Source organism: Myodes glareolus, chromosome 9 (assembly GCF_982192425.1).
Source record: "Myodes glareolus chromosome 9, mMyoGla1.1, whole genome shotgun sequence".
NCBI classification, from domain to species: domain Eukaryota; kingdom Metazoa; phylum Chordata; class Mammalia; order Rodentia; family Cricetidae; genus Myodes; species Myodes glareolus.
The window spans coordinates 96,410,874-96,427,489 of NC_142034.1; the positions used below are offsets into that span (position 1 = coordinate 96,410,874).

At 41.6% G+C, this 16,616-nt stretch overlaps 2 protein-coding genes across 2 annotated transcripts; both read left to right on the forward strand.

The window, feature by feature from the left end:
* Nucleotides 1-206: 206 nt before the first annotated feature.
* On the forward strand, nucleotides 207-1,145 carry LOC146892831 (olfactory receptor 2C1). Its single transcript, XM_087910792.1, has one exon. It carries the CDS (start codon nucleotides 207-209, stop codon nucleotides 1,143-1,145), a length of 939 nt encoding a protein of 312 aa, XP_087766918.1.
* A 14,311-nt stretch (nucleotides 1,146-15,456) lies between these two features.
* LOC148121044 (olfactory receptor 2C1-like) lies at nucleotides 15,457-16,395 on the forward strand. Its single transcript, XM_085694670.2, has one exon. It carries the CDS (start codon nucleotides 15,457-15,459, stop codon nucleotides 16,393-16,395), a length of 939 nt encoding a protein of 312 aa, XP_085550796.2.
* The last annotated feature ends 221 nt before the right edge of the window (nucleotides 16,396-16,616 follow it).

Here is a 16,616-nt window from a genome sequence, read left to right on the forward strand (position 1 = left end):
TTCATCTCTGTGCTAGGTTCCTGTTGACATGCCCACTCATCTGACAACCAGGGGTCACTGAAAGCTTGTGCCTGGAAAGGCAGGATTGTTCCTTAATTGTGGAGTGTGAAGAACATTCTGGATGCAGATTCAGCAGTAGCTGCCTCTCCCCTTCCTTCCCCCCAGCTGTTTTCCAGAGCAGCTTCCAGTGCCTGAAGCAGCCAGGGATGGGACTGGACAGCAACAGCTCCTTTGGGAGCTTCATTCTGATGGGTTTATCTGAGCATCCCCAGCTGGAGAGGGTCTTTTCTGTAGCCATCTTCTTCTCTTACTTGTTGACCCTGGTTGGGAATTCAACCATCATTTTGCTTTCCCGTATTGATGCCCGGCTCCACACACCCATGTACTTCTTCCTCAGCAACCTCTCTTCCCTGGACCTGGCCTTTACTACCAGTTCTGTCCCCCAAATGCTAAAAAATCTGTGGGGACCAGACAAGACCATCAGCTATGGTGGATGTGTAACTCAAATGTATGTTTTCCTTTGGCTGGGGGCCACAGAGGGCATTCTGCTCGTCATGATGGCAATTGACCGATTTGTGGCAGTTTGCTGGCCCCTACACTACATGACTATCATGAATCCACGGCTCTGCTGGCTGCTGGCTGCTATCAGCTGGCTGTGTGGCTTAGCCAACTCAGTAATTCAGTCAACTTTCACTCTGCAGCTCCCATTTTGTGAACACCGGAAAGTAGACCACTTTCTGTGTGAGGTGCCCGCCATGATTAAATTGGCCTGTGGAGACACAAGTCTCAATGAGGCTGTGCTCAATGGTGTCTGTACTTTCTTCACTGCTGTTCCACTGAGCATCATCCTGACCTCCTACTGCTTCATTGCTCGGGCTGTGATGAAGATCCGCTCTGTGGAGGGACGAAGGAAGGCCTTCAATACATGCCTCTCCCATTTGGTAGTGGTGTTTGTCTTCTATGACTCAGCTATCTACGGGTATCTGCTTCCAGCTAAGAGCAGCAATAACGATCAAGGGAAATTCATTTCTCTCTTCTACTGTGTGGTTGCACCAATGTTGAATCCCCTCATCTATACTCTGAGGAACAAAGAAGTAAAGGGGGCACTGGGAAGGTTGCTGGGGAAAGGAAGAGAAGCCAGATGAGGAAACATCCATCTTCTTCATTCTGTACTGCCTCTTTGTCCTGCATTCTCTTCCTTATTTGAAGCTCTGTCCTCAATGAAGTCAAGGCATGTTCCTGACAGACTACAGTTTTGGAATATGGTTAGTCTTCCTGAGACATTCTATGTTTATTTACCACAGACAACAGCGTACATATGGACTGTTACATGTCAGAAGTTACTGCCCTAGCACAAACCTATCTCACTGTCTCCATCTCTGATATCTATGTTACTGAATTTTTTACATTCTAAGGAAAAAAGCATGAATTTTCTTGGGTAATTTTACTATAATCCCATGAATTCAGGTCCTGCATTTTCAACTTCAGATGAAAATAGAATTCACCTTTATATCTTAGCTATCCATCATCTTGGTCCAATTCTCTGTCCAGTTTCAAACTACTGGCTAACTGATCTTCCTCTCCATTCTGTCACCTGATTAACCCCTTCGGTGCATGAACATCCAAATTTGTCTTCTACCTACGGTAATAATTAATGAGAAAACTTTGGCAAGGTCACTTGCCTTTCGATGCTAGCCCCATGTGCCTTGACTTGGGTTCATTTAAATCATTCCACCTAACAGCCAGAGCCATCAGATTTGCTACCCATCTGCTCAGTGGAGTTTGAAAGATACTATGATTCCTTAAGCAAGTTTAGATCCCGAGGGTAATCCATCTATAACTCATGTCCTGTGCTTCAAGATTTTTAGTCTTAGAGCAGCACTGTTTTAGGACCCAGCAATTGGTTTAGGACAAAACTTATCTCAAGGAACTCGGGTATTGGAATCATAATACCCATATGGCTCTTCCCAAGGCTATAATGGTCAAAAGAATGCACATCTGCCACCAGAGTTCACAAACCCTGTGCCCAGACAGAAACTTATGTAATATCGGCCAAGTTTTTAGAAGCTACTTTACCAGAAAAAAAGGAATCAAATAGATTACTGAAGACATTTCAAAGCATCTTCAGCTTTGCTTCCATATCTGAAACACATACCTGTCACAAAGTATATGCTCAGTTAGTCCTTAGTTAGTGAAATTATATTAAGTGCTCTCAATCTCCTTTTTAAGTTAAGAATTAAAATTTCCACGCAGATCACTTTCACACTTTCTGGTTTGTGTTATCTTGTCCTTCGGATGTACTGGAACAAACAGTGACACATTTCCCTTCCACATTTTACAAATTGCCCTGAAAAACTAACAATATTATCCTGTCCTGAATTTGTTTATCAGCTAAGATCAAAGCCACAGCCTGATATTTCAGTTCTCTCCATAGCAATAGTCAGGATGTCTCCTGGATCAGCCAATTCATATTAGTTCGATGATTTTTATAAAAGCATTTCATCTGGAAGGCAGAAAACATTAATCAGCATACTCGATCAGATTAAGGTCTCAGAGATGAGCCTACGGTACCCAAACTCCTAGAAAGCAGAATGCAGCTGGCCCATGGAAGTACTAGCACTAAGGTGGTGTAGGAGGGTCTTCTTTCTATGTGTTGCTTTCATTGGTCAAATAAAGAAACTGCCTTGGCTTTTTGATAGGGCAGAATTTAGATAGGTGGAGTAGATAGAACAGAATGCTGGGAGCAAGGAGGCAGAGGCAGAGAGCCACGGCCATGAAGCTGCCAGGTCAGACATGCTGAATCTTTCCCAGTATGCCACGAGCTCGTGGTGACATACAGATTATTAGAAATGGGTTGAATCAAGATGTGAGAGTTAGTCAATAAGAAGCTAGTAATAATGGACCAGGCAGTATTTAAATGAATGTAATTATTTCAGGTGTAAACAAGCTGGGTGACCAGGTGCCGGGAATGCAGCCCGCCACTCCTCCTACAACAGATGGATGCTCAATGTGGGTCATGAACCCAAGACCCTGGGATTAAGAGTTCCATGCTCTAGTGACTGAGTTAACCAGGTGGCTGTGAGTCAGGCGGCGAGAAGCAGACTGCCACTCCACATTACAACAGAGTAGTTCTCCAAAGTGGTCTACTAACTCCATGTAAAACCTGAGAGGGCTTAAAAAGAAGAGAGAGAGTTTAACACAGCTTTTTGCTGTTTGTGAGTGGCATGCAACAGAAAGAATTCCTGACTCACCAGCCTTACAAAAAAAAAAAAAAAGCCGCATCATCTTAAAACATGGCTTCCTGGGCCCTGCCACCAGTGCAATCTCTGGCCATGGAGCATTTGTGTGCCCACTTGGAGTCAGTAATAAAGTAGCTGAGACCATTCCCATGGCTCAGCTCTTCCTGCCTGGGCAGGCAGCGGGATCAAGTCTACTAGAAAGTGATGGTTTTGAAATACCAGTTTCTGGGCTGTGCTGCCATCGTGATCTCTGTCTGGCTCCTGCAGGAGACAGAGCTTTTGAATAGAGCATTTGGAGTAAAGTGTTATGATTTGTTTAATGACAACTGGACTTGTTGTGTGCCTAAAAGGGGGTCATTGCATGCTGCAGCTCAGAGACACAAGCAGATCCACCATGCTAGAGGTGCAATGTGTACCACTCAGTGGCACAAGCGGCTCTGCCATGGTGGACTGGGCGTGGCAAGCAGGCAGTACCTGGTTTTGACCTAGGAATGTCACAGCTTAGATTCTTAAGTGCTTAGTGATTTAAAAGCTCAAAGCAAAAATGTTCCTGGACAGCAAAGAGTTACAGACAATGCAATAAGACAGATTCAGACATAAAGGACCTCTAAATGGGTCATAGTGTTAGATAAACATATGTAGGCTTGGGAGAGAGAAGAAAAAGAATATAGAAAATAAAGATAATGCTTTTTTTAAAAGGGTAAGGTTTTTAAAGTGACAGAGTACAGATAGACAGAGAACAGATTAAAAGAAATAAAGAAAAATAAGCCACATAAAATGAAAAATTCACAGAGAGTCTGGATTATGTTTATTGCGTTTTCTTTGAATTTTTTAGCTGTGAAGGAGCTTAATACAGAGAGACATTTCATTGTGTGGGCTGCTAAGCTGATTCAATATGTTCTAAAGGTATCCTGACTTCTAAATTTGGGTCTAAGGATATGATGCTTTTGAAAAGAGGGTCTTCTTTTGTTTTCACAGAGGATGAGACCCTGTGGATTGCTTCTATACCAATATATAATGATAGACCACACCCTCCTGAAAGATCACCATGGACACCTTCAGAAAAATTACTTCACTCAACTGCCGACTGAGATGAATCTGGCACACAGGATACACCATAAAAGACCTGATTAACAGCGCCTCTATACAGCAGAAAAAAGTTTGGAAAGAAATGACTACGTCCATATTCCCAAATATTGTTTATAAATGTTCTTTTACATTGAAAGGGAAATATGATATAGGTATGAATAATTTGCATTAGTATAAATCTTGACTTATTGATACAAGTTTAAGGTCAATTTTGTTATATGTATATGTATTTCTGATCTTGATTAAGGTATTGTGATTGTGTAGCTCATTAAAAAATGTAATATATAATTAGGAAATATAGGTTGTTAATGGAAATCATCAATAATAGTCAAGTTTTTAGTCATGTTAATTAGATTTTCTAGCTATATAAAGATATGTTTCAGTTAGATAGGCATAAAGCATACAAAGTATATTTTAAATATACTTTGTAGTTCATGAACCCAAGGTTTCACATGTGTTAGACAAGCACTCTGCCACAAAGATAAAGCCCTAGTCTTATTCATTTATTTGTTCATTTATTTACCTATTCATTCATTCATTCATTCGTTCATTTTGAGGTAGAAAAAGTCTCACTAGTATTGGCAGAAGTTGCTTAATCATTCCCGGCTACACAGACCATGAAATAACCACTCAGAAACTACATTATTTAAAACACTGTTTGGTGTATTAACTCTAGCTTCTTATTGGCTAGCTCTACATCCTAAACTTACCCATCTCCATTAATCTGTGCATTGCTACATGGTTGTGGTTTACTTGGTAAAGTTCCATCCCCAGAATCCACATGGTTCTCCTGACTTAGCCTTTTTTTCCCCTACGTATTTAGTTTAGTTTTTCCTGCCTAGCTCTACTCTACCCTACCACAAGCCAAAGTAGTATTTTTATTCATTAACCAATAAAAGCAACACATATACAGAAGGGAATCCTACATCCCCTCCCCTTTTCTGTTTAAATAAAACGGAAGATTTTAACTTTAACATAGTAAAATTACATATAACAAGAGAGGTAACAAGCAAGAATTACAGTTATAACTTTTATATTTACTTTATCTTTCATCATAACTAAGTAAAACTTTATCTATTTTTTAACTCCATCAAAGATTCCAGAAGGATATAGTATTACCTAAGTAAACAGGAAGTGCACTGTAAGCAACTTTCAAAACTCTACAATTTACAGAGACATCTTGCTGCCTCGACAGTCACCCAAGGTTCTTCTGTATTACTAGAGCATCCATATTTAACCTACAGGCTCATAGTATCTGGCAGACTTTTCCACAAAGCAGGAAATTTGAAAATTATAGTCATAGCACCCACATGGCAGCTGACAACTGTCTATAACTCCAAGATCTGACACCATGACACAGACATACATGCAGGCAAAATGCCAAAGCACATAAAAAATAAATATATATTATAAAAATTATATTTTTCAAAACAGGGTTTCTCTGTAGCTTTAGAGCCTGTCCTGGGACTAGCTCTTGTAGACCAGGCTGACTTTGAACTCACAGAGATCTGTCTGTCTCTGCCTCCCGAATGCTGGGATTAAAGGTGTGTGCCACCACCGCTTGGCTTGCCACATGGCTTTTTACTTGTCCTCCTTTCTGTATGTCCGACTCCTTTTGTGTCTTGCTGGTGACTGTCTTGGGTCTAGTTTCATTCCCCTGAGTTCCTTTCTCTCCCGGATGTCACGCCTAACCTCACCTGCCTAGCTATTAGTCATTCAGCAATGTAATTCTTTTTTATCTTTTTTGATTTTTCGAGACAGAGTTTCTCTGTGTAATAGTTCATGCTCTCCTGGAACTTGCTTTGTAGGCCAAGTGGCCTCAAAAACACTGAGATCTGCCTTCCTCTGTCTCCCAAGTTCTGGAATTAAAGGCACGCACCACCACAGCCCAGTCTTTAGCTTTTTAATTAAACCAATCACAGACATACAACTTAACACAGTGTAACGAATATCCCACAAAAATGTGTATTTAAATGCTAATACACTAACACATTCTATGGAATAGATGCCTAAGAGTGAACACAGAAGAATGAGAGTAGGAACTGAGATTAAGGTTGACAAAAGAAATGATAATAGTTCACCGATAGGAGCCCTGTCTGGCAGAGAACAAGGGCAGTGTGCATGGGATTCTGAACAAGAGTCATCTTATTAATTCCTGACAATGGAAACAGACGTTTGCCAGTTTCTTCTCTGTGTGGACTAAAGAAATGGACCTAATTTCTTGTTTTTCAAGAGTCTTTCTGTGAAGCCTGTCCTGAAGCTCACATTCTTCCTGCCTCAGCTTCCTTGGTGCAGAGAGTACAAGTGAACCAGCAATGGGTGTGTGTGTATGCATGTAGACTATGTGTGTGTTCATATGCACATACAGGCACATGTGTATGCAAGAGCAGTGGGGCAGAAGTTGACTTCAGGTGTCTTCCTTGATTGATCTTCACCTTAGATTCTGGAAGAGTCTCTCATTGAATCTGGCACTCACCGACCGGCCAGACCGATTGGCCAATGTGGTCCTGGGATCTACATATCTCTGTAACCATTTTCCCCAGGGTTATAGTTGAATGGGACCATACTTGGAATTTTTTTAAAACTTTAAAGCTGATTATTACCACTGGGCCATGGTGGTGCATGCCTTTAATCCCAGCGCTCAGGAGGCTAAGGCAGGCAGATCTCTTTGAGTTCGAGGCCACTCTGGTCTACAAGAGCTAGTTCCAGGACAGGCTTCAAAGCTACAGACAAAACCTGTCTTGGAAAAAAAATTTATTATTATTATTTTAGTTTTGAGATAAGCTCTATCTTTGTAGCCCTTACTGTCCAGGAACTTGCTATATAGATCAGGCTCACCTCAAATTAATAGAGATCCACTGACATCTGCCTCCAGAATTCCAGAGTTAAAGATGTGTGCTAACATTCTTTAACATGACAAAAATAGCTTGATTTTTTAAAATGTATCTTTAGATTTATTTCTGTTATTTCTTATGTGTATGAGTGTTTCCCTGCATGTATATATGTATAGCATGTGTGTGCCTGGTACCCATGGAGTCCAGAAGACGACATCATATCCCCTGGATCTGGTATCCAGAGGGTCGTGAGTCACATGTGGGTGCTGGGAACTGAACATGGATTTTCTGGAAGAACAACAAGGGCTCTCAACTGCTGAACTCTCTCTCCATCCTCCACACTTGGATTGTTATTGTTGTTGTTTGTTAGTTTGTTTGTTTTTCTAGATAGATTTTTCTGTGTGTAGTCCTGGCTGTTCTAGAACTTGCTCTGAGGACCAGATTGATCTTGAACTCACAGATCTCCCTGCCTCTATCTCACAAGTGCTGGGACCAAAGGTGTTTGACACAACCACCCTGCCACACTTGACTTTGAATGTGGGTACTGAGGATATGAACTCAGGTCCTAGTGCTTGCACGGCCAGCACTCCCCAGATGAACCATGTCCCAGCCCTGTAGACCTTCATGTGATAACTCTGTCCCTAGCCATCTGTCTTTAGACAAATTACATAAAATGACCCGATTTGGTTCCTCTTTTGTGCAATGGCCATATGATGCTTCTCTGGCTATGTGTGATTGCGATCATGCTTGCCAGCTCCTGAGCACGTGATTGACAGCAGAAGCTGGCAGATATTGCTGAGGATTCTGAGATGCTGCGATCTGCCCACAGGACAGTGCTCCCACTGGGCAGGGGTCAGGCTAATCCTGCGTAGGCTACAATCCTCCACTGTACATCTTTAGTAATTATACCCCCCGTAGTGTTGAGGATTGTCCCCAAGACCACCCAAGGTTGGGCAAGTCTGTGTCACTGACCTGCATCTCAGCCCAGTGTCCATTCTTGAAGGAATGAGGCTTCTCAACTGTTTGTGGAATGATTCAATTTCTATGACATCTCCTGACCTATCCATGTTCCCAGTTACGTCCCACACAGTTTGGTAGTTAAATGCTTCTGCAGTGGTGGTAATAAATTATTCCTTTACCATGGCACAGTATATGTGTGGAAGTTTCCTGGCCCTGACCAAAATCTCAAAAGTGCATCACAGAGGAAGACTTCTCGGTGCCTAGTAAGAAAAGCCTTCATCGGGCTGCAGTGACTTAATACCAGCCAAGAGATGCAATTGCTTCATGCTTTATCTTCTCTGTCAGTGGGGGAGGACATCGGCCTCCCTTCGTCATACATAGTAATTTAAAGACATCGAATGAAAAAAAGAAAAACCAACTCTATGTAATCAGTAATTATTTATAGGAAACAGGTAGTCTTTTTTTTTTTGAGCTCAATTAGTTCTCTGTGTTTGGAGAGAGAGGTCAGACAAAAGACTAATTTGGTTCTTCAGGGACACCTCTTTCCTGTGTTCTGGCCACACAGGCCCTATGTGCTAATTGCCTGGGGTGGGGGTGGTATGGATATAAAGGGACTGAGGCTCCATGTCTCTTGGGTCCTTCAGTATCAGCCCCATGAGTCAGGCCTCTGGGTAGCAGATCCAGGCTGCTCAGAAGGTCAGGACCAGTGTCAGGTTAAAAGCCAAGGGCTCAGTATAGGAGCACAGTGAACAGCTCACAGTGCTCTGGACTCACACGCTGGTCCTCTGCATCCACTGAGCACCAGGCAGAAGAATGAGGAATCCGGAAGACACAGGTATAGTTCTGCAGACAATCCCTCAGCGTTTATTACTGGATAATCCAGAGTATAAGAGAGGAAAGGAGAGACAAAAGGGGAGGGGACAGAATCCAGGGAAACTGGAAGGAGAGAGAGCAAGAGTGACAAGGGCTTTTAAATATGCTGTGCTGTTTCCTTTAGGAGCAAGGCTAGTGGTATAGAGCTGTATCACCTCTGCTAACTAGGAGGAGAGACAGGAAAGACAGTATTTGAACTGAAAAGGAAAATATTATCTCGGCTCTGTTAAAAACCATTTAGCAAATCTCATCTATAGACAACTGGGAAAGAAAATAGAAAATAATAGAAGTAAAAAAGCAAAACAAGTCGGGCAGTGGTGGTACATGCCTTTAATCCCAGCACTTGGGATGGATGTGGAGGCAGGAGGATGTTCGAGGTTAACCTGGTCTACACAGCGAGTTCCAGGACAGGATTCAAGCAAAACAGAGAAACCTGTGTCAAAAAAAACAAAACAAACAAAAAACAAACAAAAACAAAAAACATGCAGTTAATCAAAGTCACTTTCTGACTGTAAAACCCAGCCCTAGATTTAGAGCCCTATGGCAGTAAAGGCTCAAAGGCAGGGGACAGCACCTCCTGAAAGCCCTGCAGCTGAGCAAAAGATTTTCTGCTGTGTCAGCAAGTGGGATCTCAGAATGTCCAGTCACACCTTCTCCTAATTCTCAGTCTGTTGCTGTAATAAAGCAGGAAGGCACTGCTCAGCAATAGTGGGTCTTTAAAACCCCATTATAATAGTGAAGCCTTTCACAGGACAAAGAGCAAACAAAACCCTCCCTTAGCACCTAACAAAACCACAGCATCAGGCTTCCCTTCCAGGACTGTTCTTCCTACTCCCCCTTCTCTAAAAACTACATTCTCCATACCCCTTCCAAATGACAAGTCAGGCACGACCCTCTGAAGAAGGAAGTGCTAAGGCAGCACAGCAGGCAGGGTCAGGGAACAATCCTCAGGCCTGTTTCTCTTTGGGACACCCTCTGCAAACTGCAGTTTAACCTGGGGACCTGCTCCAGCAAAGGTAGGGTTAGCTGCTGCCTGCATCCTGAGTTTGCAGTGTTGAAGGTTCCTAGCTATCCCGTGCTCTTTGTGTACTTAGCCCTCCTACCTTAAAAACCCCATGTTCCTTAGGACTGCCACAGGGGCCAGCGTATGGTCCCTTTAAATAGGATTTTTGAAACTTTATCCTTATTTTATGTATGAGTGCTTTGTAGCATGTGAGTTTGCATTACATGTGTCGATAGAGGCCAGAAAAGGATGTTATTCCCCTGGAACAGAAGTAGCAAATGATTGTTTGTTACATGTAGGTGCTGGGAATTGAACCCGGGTCCTTTGGAAGAGCAGACTGTTATACTTTAAAAGGCAGAGTGAGAGAGAACGATGCCGTGTGACAGAGCTCACGAGGAGAGTTTGTTTTCCTTGGGGGAAACGGAAAGGAAAAGAGGGGGAGAGAGAGAAAGAGAGAGAGAAAGAGGAGGCTAGAGTACTCTGTGAGGTTGAATCTTCTCAGCCAGCCACCTTGAAATTGCCCTGAGCAGTTTGTAGTCCTAGTCGATCTTTGGGTGGCATTTGTCAGCTCAGTGGCATTACCACAATCCAGGCAGAACTGCTGTTGTGGGCCCCATTCTCATTGTGGACACTTCAAGGGTCACTGCTAGGCATGGTCATGGTTCACTACAGAAAACTTAAACATTTTAAATGTCATATGCAGCTGCTCTCGAAGAGGTTAAAAGACCATAATTTGTTATGGACCTCCAGAGTATAAAAACTTAATTCCTAGCTACCTGATAGAGGTGCAAACCTGAAATCATGTACAGGAAGCTAGATGAAGCCTTTTTCTAGAAAGAGGACTCTGTATGACCATTAATATCATAAGAAAAAAGTTCGTATACATATATATATATATATATATATGGATGGTGGCAGTGCATGCCTTTAATCCTAGCACTGGGGAAGCAGAGGCAGTAGATCTATGAGTTCAAGGCCAGCCTGGTCTATAGAGATAGTTCTAGGACAGCTAGGACTGTTATATAGAGATACCTTGTCTTGAAAATAATAAATATATATAAAATAATAAAATATATAGATAGATAATATTTAACCTTAAGAAAAGTTTTAAAGCATCAAAATAATATGAAACGCTTATGAGATTAGTGGAAATAGAATAGTCCCTTGATTTGGGGTTTTTTCCCACCCCATATCAGGTGGCTATTCTGACATGAGACGGAGAATTTGGATTTTTCTTTAACAAGCATGCTTGGGTTTAGAGAAGAGAGAATCATTCTCCAACTCTAAAACCAACTTTAATTTTGAATTTAACTGGAGCTACAAAAAGACCATTTGTAGTATATGTAGAGAACAACAGGAACAAACATTTTGGGAAGATTTATCAGATTTTTGTCCTGTAGGAGATGTGATATACCAATAGGCCAATTACTCTTTTTTCTTGGGACATTTTCTCTGGATGATTTGTACTTTCTTCAGGTGACTCATTTGTCCAGTGTTCTTCAGATTGCTTAGTTGGATGTCTTCATTCTCCTGGAAAGACAAAAACAAAATTCTGCCCTAACTCAAACTTCGGGGAGTTTCCCTTTTGACAAGTTATATCTTGATAGGGGAGTTCAGCCAATCACTTTCTGTTTGTGGGGTGTGTCGCCCTTAGGCTAAAGCTTGCCTATAAAACTGCAAGCTCCTGGCATCACCGCTCTACTCCAGAGAGAACGTTGAGCATCAAAGACACTCCACCTGGAGCTTGTCTTCTTTCTGGCAGTACTGGCCTTTGGGCAAAAAAAAAGCCCATACCTCAACCATTGACAGAATTACAGAATATCCATAAATGGATAAAAGCAGAATTGTCTTATCTTGCCAAGACAGGGTGAGAGAGTCCTAAAAGGTTTCTTGCTTTTGAAAAATGGCATGTCAGTTACATCAGGCCTTAGCCAAAGTTGGTTGACTCAACATTGCATACGAGACTTTGGGTGATTGCCCAGGTATTCAGTTGTCTCTTCCATTCGTTGTACATTTTTTGCTCTGCCTTTGTGGTAAAAGTATTCATTCTAAGAAATTATCTTCTTTTTGCATTAAAATTCCTGTAGGGGAATGTGTGGACGGTAAAATAACCAGAACGTAATCTAGTTCTGGATTCAGACGATCCATATGTGCATCCTGTAACTTCTTTTCTACCAAAATAAATTCTCTCTCAGCCTCAACTGATAATATTCTTGAACTATTTAAGTCCTTGTCACCTTATAAATATTAAAATAAATTTCTTAATTCTTAGGAGGTCAATCCAATTGTAGGTTGTAGCCAGTTAATGGTTCCCAGCAATCTTAGAAAGTCATTCAGAGCCCACAATTGATCTCTGCTGATTTGGGGTTCAATTTTTTTAACCTATTTTATATCCTAGGTAATTAATAGAATCCCATCTTGTGCATTTTTTCAGAAGCAACTAATAATCTGCAACAAGGCCAAATGTTCCTTACTTCTTCAAACATTTTCTCTAAAATATCTACATTTGAATCAGCTAGTAAGATATTGTCCAAGTAATGTAAATGATAGATTGGGGAAACTGTACACAAACCATTTCCAACAATGGCATACAAAATATTGGCACAGGATAGACTGTTTAACATTCCTTGAGGGAGGATCTTCCACTGATGTCTCTAAAGAGACTGAGAGGTATAAGTAGGCACAGTGAAGGCAATTTTTTCTCAATCCTTTTCTTGTAAAGGTATAGTGAAGAAACAGTCTTTTAAATTAATAAACATAATAATAGATCATCCTATAGATAACAGAGAGCGCATGGGAATTCCAGGCTGCAGAGAGACCATTGGCTAAATTATTTTATTTATGGATCTCAAATTGGTTAATATTCTCCATTTTCCAGGTTTCTTTTTAATAACAAATATATGAGAATTCCAAGGATGGATCAATTCTTCAATAAGTTGAGCATTCAGCTATTCCTGCACCAGCTGTTCTAAGGCCTCTAACTTTTCTGATGTCGAAGTCCCCTGATCCACCAGACAGGTTTGTCACTTAACCATTATTAAGGTGGGGCTGCTGGTACCTTTGAAAGATCAGCAGCTATTGTGCTCTGTCCTTCTATGTGAATGGTCGGGGACTGTACTTTATAAACCTTTAGTATTTTCCCCAGAATCATGTTAGTTTATGGTTTGCCTCTGGGATTGGAGGAATGTAAATCTGAGTATTTCATACCTGTAAGAAATCATATCAATTCATTGCTATATTAGACACATAGGGCTTTAATATTCCTCTCTATCCTGATGGCCCTATACATTAAACACATCTTGCACTATGTTTTACCTTAGATAAAGTTGCAATCCCTAAAAGCTGAACATTCACATCCTGAAGAGGCCAATTTAGGTGCAAAGATTCGGTTGCATTTATTTTTACCCTGGGTCTATAAGACCTTCAATTACAATGCCATTTATGCATATGTTTAGCTTTGGTCTATGATCATTTATAGAAGTTTGCCAAAATGTTTACATTATGGTTTCTCCTGAAATATTCTTTATCTTCCAAAGCTACTCTATCATCCAGAGTAGTATGGTTTTTTACAATAACATTAGATTCATTAATTGCTCTGAGGAGGAGTTTCCCCCATGATGACAGAAAATGACTGAACAAACATAGACATGGAGGCCTGTGAGAGCCCCCCGCCAAGGCAATTCCCAGTGACAAAGAGTTAAGGTGTCTATTCCTTGTTATTCTGCCTCATTTTGTGTGGAATAAAAGAAATGTTGTTTCTGGGAATACCCTGTCTACAATTCCTTTTAGATGACCTTGGTTTCCACAATTAAAACACTTGACATTTTGATTTTTCTTCAAGCCTGTGGACGTCACCTTTTCTATACAATCATCATAATGGTTAGAGATGGAATATTGACTATATATATCTCAGATCCATTCCTCTATGGGTGCTGATCTTGCCTTTAATGGCCCAATTACCCTTTCGTATTATGAATTAGCACTTTCAAAAGCCACAGATTCAGCTATATTTATCTAGTTTCTAAATTTGATATCATTCTATTTACATATGAAATCAATCTTTCCTTTAAAAAAAAGGAAAGAAAAAAGAAAAAGAAAAAGAAAAGAAAAGAAGAGAAAGAAAATTAGTGAAGGTTTCTTTTGGGCCCTGTTTCACTTTATTAAATGACTCCAATCTTTCTGACTTCTTCAATTCTGTCCCAAGCATTCAAAGCTGTTGAATTAAATAGAGCCAAGGTATGATCACCATATAAAGACTGACATTGTAGATCAGCATAATTTTCCTCTCCAAGAAGTCAGTCACGGGAAATGTCAATACCTCTGGCCCTACTTCCTTGTCGAATGGTCCTAGCCTCATCTTTCCACCAGGCCCTCCACTGCAATTGAGGACCAGGTGCCAATACTGCTGTACCCAAGACTTTCCGGTCTTGTGGAACAATTCACTTACTAGTTGACCATGAATTTAACATTTGCTTCACTAAAGGCGAATTTGTACCATATGAGATTATCACTTCCTTAAATCTCCTAAAATCTAACATTTCCCCAGGAATCCAGTAGTTCTGACACAGTCCTGGGGATGCATGTCATCTGGGAGTTGTTCCCATAAGGCGACTGGGTAAATGAGGATTAGTTGTTTGACAAACTTGAGCTGTCCCCTTCATTGTAAAATTGTAATGAAAAGGTTGGTTGTCAGTTAAATTCCTCTGCCTTTGTCTGAATATCTCTAATATCTGTGATAGTTAAGTTTGGGATTGTAACTTATCATTCAAAATGGCAATATATTCTCTAGTAACTTCTATAGTAAGTTCTAGAGTAAGGCCTATATTTTTGTACTCATATCAACCGACATGGCCTTCATATCAACCGATAATTTAGGAATGAAAAAAGAATTACCAAACAATGATGTTTAAAACAGCAGTTGGACAAAAAGGATGTCAGATCCCCTGGAGCTAGATTTAGGCTATTGTGAGATGAGAGTACTGAGAACCTAACTTGGATCATCTACAAGACGAGTATGTGCCCTTACGTGCTGAGCCATCTCTCCAGCCTGAACAAAATTATCAGAAACATGTGGGAAGATTTGTCCAAATTCAGAGTGTGTTTTTCCTGCTTAGCGCACAGAAAACTTTACTGTAGGAATTGTGTTTTGAGAATGTCTGTATCTAATTCTACCCTGCCAGCTCCCTCTGTCTGCCATCCCAATGCTCTGGACTACTGAGCCCTAACCATTGTCCGTTTTCACAAGACACCCCTTCATCTCTGTGCTAGGTCCCTGTTAACTTGCCCACTCATCTGACAACCAGGGGTCACTGAAAGCTTGTCCCTGGGAAGGCTGGATGGCTCCTTAACTGTGGAGTCTGAAGAACATTCTGGATTCAGACTCAGCAGTAGCTGCCTCTCCCTTGCCTTTTCCCCAGCAGGTGTCCAGAGCAGCTTCCAGTGCCTGAAGCAGCCAGGGATGGAACTGGACAGCAACAGCTCCTCTGGGAGCTTCATTCTGATGGGTTTATCTGAGCATCCCCAGCTGGAGAGGGTCTTTTTTGTAGCCATCCTTTTCTCCTACTTGTTGACCCTGGTTGGGAATTCAACCATCATCCTGCTTTCCCGAATCGATGCCCGGCTCCACACACCCATGTACTTCTTCCTCAGCAACCTCTCTTCCCTGGACCTGGCCTTTACTACCAGTTCAGTTCCCCAAATGCTGAAAAATCTATGGGGACCAGACAAGACCATCAGCTATGGTGGATGTGTAACTCAACTCTATGTTTTCCTTTGGCTGGGGGCCACAGAGGGCATACTGCTCGTCATGATGGCAATTGACCGATTTGTGGCCGTTTGCTGGCCCCTACACTACATGACTGTCATGAATCCACGGCTTTGCTGGCTGCTTGCTGCTATCAGCTGGCTGTGTGGCTTAGCCAACTCAGTAATTCAGTCAACTTTCACTCTGCAGCTCCCATTTTGTGGACACCGGAAGGTGGACAACTTCCTGTGTGAGGTGCCCGCCATGATTAAATTGGCCTGTGGAGACACAAGTCTCAATGAGGCTGTACTCAATGGTGTCTGTACTTTCTTCACTGCTGTTCCACTGAGCATCATCCTGACCTCCTACTGCTTCATTGCTCAGGCTGTGATGAAGATCCGCTCTGTGGAGGGACGAAGGAAGGCCTTCAATACATGCCTCTCCCATTTGGTAGTGGTGTTCGTCTTCTATGACTCAGCTATCTACGGGTATCTGCTTCCACCTAAGAGCAGCAATCAGGACCAGGGGAAATTCATTTCTCTTTTCTACTGTGTGGTTGCACCTATGTTGAATCCCCTCATCTATACTCTGAGGAACAAAGAAGTAAAGGGGGCACTGGGAAGGTTGCTGAGGAAAGAAAGAGAAGCCAGATGAGGAGACATCCATCTTCTTCATTCCGTACTGCCTCTTTGCCCTGCATTCTCTTCCTTATTTGAAGCTCTGTCCTCAATGAAGTCAAGGCATGTTCCTGACAGACTACAGTTTTGGAATATGGTTAGTTTCATTGAGACATTCTATGTTTATTTACCACAGACAACAGAGTACATATGGACTCTTACTGGTCAGAAGTTATTGCCCTAGCACAGACCTATCTC